The sequence below is a fragment of the Crocodylus porosus genome, unplaced genomic scaffold (genome assembly GCF_001723895.1).
Source record: "Crocodylus porosus isolate Cpor-Errol unplaced genomic scaffold, CroPor_comp1, whole genome shotgun sequence".
NCBI lineage: Eukaryota > Metazoa > Chordata > Crocodylia > Crocodylidae > Crocodylus > Crocodylus porosus.
This window is the reverse complement of record NW_017728906.1, coordinates 70,225,033-70,231,978: the sequence shown is the minus strand read 5'-3', so window position 1 is coordinate 70,231,978 and position 6,946 is coordinate 70,225,033. Positions and strand designations below refer to the sequence as shown.

At 37.3% G+C, this 6,946-nt stretch overlaps 1 protein-coding gene across 1 annotated transcript in view; it reads left to right on the top strand.

Moving 5' to 3' along the window:
- Positions 1 to 1,942: 1,942 nt before the first annotated feature.
- Positions 1,943 to 6,946, top strand: part of WWC3 (WWC family member 3) — a 114,266-nt gene continuing 109,262 nt past the window's right edge. Inside the window, exon 1 of the mRNA XM_019529344.1 lies at positions 1,943 to 2,068. Coding sequence (XP_019384889.1) covers positions 2,053 to 2,068 — 16 coding nt within the window. The 5' untranslated portion in view covers positions 1,943 to 2,052. The remainder of the gene's footprint in view (positions 2,069 to 6,946) is intronic.

Here is a 6,946-nt window from a genome sequence, read left to right as displayed (position 1 = left end):
CGCTGTTAAATATTACCGTATTTTGCTTTATTTTAATAAATATTTTAGTATACCGGTACTATTTGGTTCAGAATATTTTTTTTCTTGTTTTCCTGCTCTAAAAACTGGGTGCGTCTTATGGTCAGGTGTGTCTTATGGTCCGAAAAATACGGTACTTGTGGCTATTGGGACATAAACTTAACATGGGGTACTCTTTTAGTATTGTTTACTAAATATATGTCAAAGAAACATGCTAAATCAGATCACGTTCTCTTTACGGCATTGAAAAATTTTCCAGAAAATTTTTTAATTCAAAATTTTACAGAACACCCATATCTCTGTTGCTAATACACAGACATCTCCTCGGCGGGGTGGGGGTGGGGGGGGGGAATTCCTGCTTAGCAGGGAGTGGTGAGGGGGCAGGGGTAGCTGCCACCAGGGAGCAGAGGGGAAGGGCCAGCCCTGCTGTGTAACAGAGAGGCCTACCTAGCCCAGAGAGCATGCTGGGATGTTGGGGGTGTCTGGTTTATCTTAAACTAGCAAGGGGTCCGGGACAGACATTGTATAAACCAGTTTGAGGTAAATCAGTTGTCTGATACTACATTCAACCAGGTTTATCTCAAACTAGTTTCAGCCTTTTTCAAACTGGTTTATGTTCACTGAACGTATGTTCTGTTACGGGCTTAAACCAGTTTCTGATCACTTAAACTGGTTTATTTGTAATATCTATCCCTAGCCATGTGGTCCAAATCCTCATGTTTGATAGGGGAGCGTAATTGGCTATTGCATGTTTATATACTAATCTAGAAATTGCTCTTATGCAAGATGTGGTGAGTATGCTTCATTTAAAGTACGTTAGGTTAGAACTGACCTGTCTATTGAATACTTATATTTATGAAATTGACTATTGAACTGAATTCTGTAAAAGTCTGAAAAAATGATGAATTGTCATGTATTTTGTTTATAATAAAGCATAGATTTTTTTTCCCCTTTGTAGTTGAGTTCATTGAATAGTTAGCTCATTTAAAAAAACCAAACCTTTACCTAGAAACTCAAGTAAAGTGATTGATTAACTTGTTAGTGGAATGATTCTTTAGAAAATAAATATGGTACAAGTCTCAGGCATTTGATTCTGTCCATCTTTTTCTTTTCCATTGTTTGTCTTAATTTTTTCTATAGGTTTGATTTTTGAGAGCAGAACAAATGTAGAATCTGTTGTGTATGGAATATTAGGAAAATGACACTACCAGTACTCAAATAAATGCTAAAAATTCTTTATTTTATTTATTACTGTTGATCTGTAAAGTAGTAGCTATAGATGTGGTATGATATTCAAAATATTTTGTTAGTATTGCTTTTACCAATAATAGAGATATTTATATCCTTTAATCCATGAATATCAAAACACATTTAACATCTTCAGTGATTTACCCTCTTCCCTTCATCCCTTCCCTTTTGCCAGGGAGTGTGGTGGAATAGGTTGTCCTGTTTTGAAATTATAGTACTTCACAAATAGTTGTATATGGGCAAATTTGAAAAAGGCAGAAATGTATGTTTACATTGGAGCTTCTGTGGATTGCAAATTCTACTTTTTTGACGTTCTGAAAACTTGGAAGCCGTAAATTCCTAACAGTTGTCAGGAGTGGTGAATTCCAGCTCTGCTTTTACATTGTTACTGCCATATTGGGAAAACTGGCAGGGCTACATACCATCATAATTAAATCATTAAACACAGAACTTAAAGGGAAAAGTTGTCTTACCTGTTTGGGGAGTATCTCTCAGCACACATTTTTACAATGAAATTTTCATTTGTAGTTTATTGTCAGTGTCACCCTAGCAATTTATATAACTTGAGTCAAATTATACAGGTTGTCTAAGTTATTGTTACCTATTCTGTGGGACAATAAATAAATAAGAAGAAGAAAACTTAGTAGCCTTCGTTGCACATCCTGAATTTATTTACATGTATGCTTTTACAGGATTACAAAGCCATTAACATTTGCTGACTGTGTTGGCGATGAGCTTCCTTTAGGATGGGAAACTGTTTATGATCAACAGATCGGAGTTTATTATATGGACCACATAAATCGTGAGTAGAAGTTTGATTACTTTTATGAATATTCACAAGCAGATGTTAGCAGTAACACCAGCTACGTTTATGATGATACTAATTTGAATTTCAAGTCACTCTGAGAATTTGAGCAAGTCTCTTCTTGCCATGTCTGTTTCCCCATCTTTCAAGTGAGGATAATACTTTCCTCTTATAAAATGTTTTAACATCTGTGGGTGGGAAATGGTGTTACTATGGCTAGGTGACATGCAATGTTCATAACTTTATCTCAGAAAAAATATTTTTTCAGAAAGAATTTTCAACATGGACATTCCCAATCAATACTAAAAATCCTTGTTTTCGTAGAAAAATATTGAGGAGCTGTGTGATACTCCGGGTGTTAGTGTTTTCATACTCAGTTTTGTGTATGTGTTGAACCTTTCCTTTCCTTTTTCATGTCCTTTTGGCAAAGTATTCAGCAGATTTAATGAATTCTTTGGAATCTGACAGGGCAACACCATGAGCGCTCCTGGTGTGTCCTTGAACTTTGACCTCTGGGCTGCCTTAGTGCCTGTGCTATCCTAGCCCGTCTTGTATCTTTTCAGTACCCATAGTTGATTCTCATGCCTTTGAAAAAAACAAACAAAACAGCCCGAGAGTGCATGTGGCATTGTTTCACTGTACAGTAGTAGCTCGTTAGCAATTTTTTGTCTACTATGCTTAGAATGTTGTAACCATGAGGGTTTGGGAAATGTACACGAGGCAAAGGGGTTTTGTGGCATCTTGTATTGGACCAAGTGTATATTGGAGAGATGTTAGGCAAGCTGTTTGTAAAATTCCTTTCCTGAAATGTTGTCCAACATCTTTCTCAACTATACAGTTGGTCTAATAAAAGATATCACAAAAAACCTTTTCCTCTCAATTTTTTTACGTTATTCAAGGATAAATTTATTGTAGCTTTTTATTTAAATCAGAATTCTAGTCCCCTTCTAAGCACTGAATATTCTGTGCTTATGCATAGCTAAACAGTACAGTGAGACAGACAACTGGATACTGACATTACAATTTTAGAGAAAGGAGGAGAAAATATTTCCATCATTGTTGCTGTTGGACCTTTGCTGAGCTTCATATCATGTCTGGCATACTTGTCAATTGTACTTTTAAAGTATATGTCTTATCTTTACAGCTTTGTACTATTGCTGCTGTTTCTGCAGTGCTGCCATCATTAAGCTTCTTATCACTGAATGAATGCTTTCAGTATTGTGGGAACTGGCAGCTAGCGTGTGGACAGAAGAGGAGGAGGTAGCAATACAAGCAGTAAAAGCAATGGTCCTCACTACAAAAATGACTTCAACACTGTTTGCTAGTCAGTATTAAATTTAAAAAAAATATTTCATCTGTGAGGCAAACTTCAGAATTGCTTTGCATATTTTTGAGGGTTTTTTCAGGGTGATTGTTAAATAAAAATACAATTTTGCTGTTGTATGGAAGACTTCTCCCCTCCCCACCTTTCCTCCATTTAAAACAAAGACCCAAATTTTAAAAATCTTTAAACAGTCATTAATACAGTCACTGTAAGTATAAATAACTTGGCCACCAGTTCAAGGGAAAAATCAAAAGTCAGGTATTAAAGAATATTGTTAATAATTTTCACTTAGGCTGTCCTGGACGCTTTTATTTATTACTGCTGAAAAATAATAAAAGAGAAACTTTTCATCAGACTAATAGTGAATGTGATGCCCACATGCTTATTCTAGTCACAACCATCAACATGCATTCTGTATATACATGTAAGATACTTAATTCAGGACGTTCCCATTAATCTTTTTTTTTTTTTTTTGTAAAGGACTTAAATCATAGTGAACTAAGTGAACCCATGGTTAAAAGGGCTAATAAAACCCTACCATTGTATTTCTAACATACCCAACACCCCCAAATAAGACACATCTTAGTTTTAAGGAAGGCGGCAGAATGTAGGAGTTAAAAAAAAATTCCAGACCTATTGCCATATGGCTCTGTCCTTGCTCCTAATCTTCAGCTCACTCACCCTCCCTTTCCTGTTCAGGAAAACCTTTTCACAGCTTAATTGACTGCTTTTGCCGGACAAGGAAAGGGAGGGTGAGTGAGCTGAAGGTTACATCTGTCCCTGCTCCAATTCAACTGTGAAAGGGTTAAAGCTGTATCTGCTGTTGAAAACTATAAGCAGCTTCTGGGGGTATGAGGAGACAAGGAAAAGAAACAGGAGCCATTTTATAGCTTCTTCATGCTTCTATTCTGCTCAGAAAAATCAGCTTCCAACTTAAGACATGTACCCCAATTTTGGAGGGCTAATTTATGTGGAGTGCATGTGGTATGCAGGTAAATAAGACAGGGATAATGAGTTTTGATAGGAATAGTAGTCATTGCCCTATAGAATAAAATTTCTTAATTTAGATTTTCAAACTTCTTTTTCTTTGTTCCTACTAGTGTTAGGAAGTGGAGCAAAGGTAATGAAAATACAGTCTATGTATAAGATCAAATTAAGAAAATTAAGAAATTGAGAATGCTGCTGAAGTCCCATATCCATGGGCTGGATCCAGGGGTTCATAGGCTATTGGTTACCAATCCCTGTTTAAGCTATAGGTCAGGGGGGTAGCTACTTCTCCCTCTCCCTATCATTTCTGCTACTGCTGAGCTCTGTTGTAGAGAGGGGAAGATGAGATTTTCTCCAAATGGGTTGCGGAGTGGTAAAGATCAAAGGGGTATTTGAAGAGCTCTTCACAATGAGAAATAATATGGGGCAGAATTTCCCAAGTGGTATACTAGAAAAATTGCCTTAGTGAGCTAATAGGTGAAGAGGGGAGAGAGGGAATTTTGGCCAGAGTAGGTTAGAGTTAGTTGTAGAAGGGAAGTAAGCAGAAAAGTAAGTTAAAGCTAGAGAAATGGAGATTTCATAAAGGTTTATATTGAGAAAATCTTTATGGAATATATTTCCTTACTTAGAAAGACTCAGTGCCGTTAAGTAAGCTGCAGAATTGGCCTCTTGCTTAATAACTAATTATTTGTGAACCACAGATTGGTATCTTAAATGGTGACTGGGTGTTTGCTACAGAATTTGCTACAGAGTTTGCTCCCTAGAATAATGCAATCCTTGGATATCCAAAGGAAATAACACTGTAGAAATGTTGAGGTGGTGCTTTATTAGTATATAACATTCATGAAACTTGCTACAAGAAAACTTTATCTAGTTTTAAACTGTGGATACCACAAAATGTTGAAAAGCTTGTATTGATGCATTCTTTTAGGGGAAAATAGGATATTAAAATGGGGGTAATGCACCTACATTGAGCATAGACATAGACAATGACAGGGTTTTTTTGAAAGAATCTGTTAGTCAAAAGTTCTGAGATAGACCCTAAAAAAAGTCACAGTAACTTTTGGGGAATTGTTATCCAGTGGGAGAACAAGACTGGCTGCTTAGACCTTTTCCTTACTTACTGATTCCTAGTTATGTCCTGCATATCAGCTGGAATTTAGATTATTAGTGGGCAAAATAGTAGAATTGTATGTAAGAGTTACAAGAAATACTGGAATAAGATGCAAGACCAGCATCAAATCAGAGGTGTTTAAAATTATGCAGGAACCTTTCACACTATGTAGGTCCCAACTCCTTTTGTTACCTGCACCTATGTACTAGTCCTAACCTGTATCTTGTCCTGTTACTTTTGGATTTTGTTGATGTGGGCATAAGCAGGCTTGACTCTTGTTCAACCACTGCGTAAAAAGTGTCATTGGCTTTCCACCACAAAATTCCTTCCCTCTTCCTCAATGTCTTTGAGAGCCTTTGACATCACCTGTAACCAGTTGTGGGAAAAACTTATTCCGTGCTTTAGGCTGTCTTGAATGATTATAGCAGTTTCAAGCACTTAAGAAGGAACTAAATTAGTGACTCTACCTCTAGACTGAATAGACCGTACTATTTTCCCTTTTCAGTTTCTATATGGTAAGTACTACAGTCTATTCTCCATATTCTTATGCCAGGCAAGAGTAGCCTATACTTTCACAATCCATAGAAGTATGTCAGCATTGTACAAAGAAGAAGCTTTTCTGTCTGAAAGATGCTATATGCTGACAAAGCCTTTTCTAAGCATGTGGCAGATGGTGAAGCACCTTCTTAATTTGGAGCCTCCTCTTGGGATCTGTTCTCTAGGTTGAACTCTAGGAAGAGTAATTTATTGATTTCTGTGCCATCTTAAACATTTTCTTTCTTTTTTAATTCATGGATATCTTCTAGTTTTTTTAAATTATATTTCAAGTCATTCTTAAATAATACAGCTCCTGTTTTCTTTATGACAATTGTTATGATTAGTTAGAGGAGGAAACTGTAGTTTTTAATTTCTTGTTCCTGTCATTAAAATCATAGGCATAGAGAAATTAGGGTTGGAAGGGACCCCCAGAGGCCTGAGGAGGGATCAGTCCTATCCAAACCATCCCATATAAATTATAACTTAAACTCCTCATAAGACTGCTGTCAACCCTGACACAACATAGGCCTAACACGCTAATATGCCACAGATAAAGCAGGGAACCATGTCCTATGTCCTACTTCTACGAAATGTTGTCAGTACATGCTTAAGAGATCCCAGGTAGAGGGCTATGAACCCTGCTATAGAGGGAGGCAAAATCCCCCACAGTCCATACCAATTTGACCATAGGGTAAAATTCCTTCCTGTCCCCAAATGTGGTGATTAGTCTGATCCTGAGCAGAGGAGCAAGACCCCTTAGCTAGGAACCTCCAATTTTGGTCCCAGCAGGAACATTGGCACACCCCAGTCAAAGTCCCCAACCTTGGCTGTAGCTAATGCTCAGTGCCTCTGGGAAGGTCTGAAAATACCCTGCCACAGCAGAGAAGTGGTGGTGGTGGTGGTGGTGGGGCAG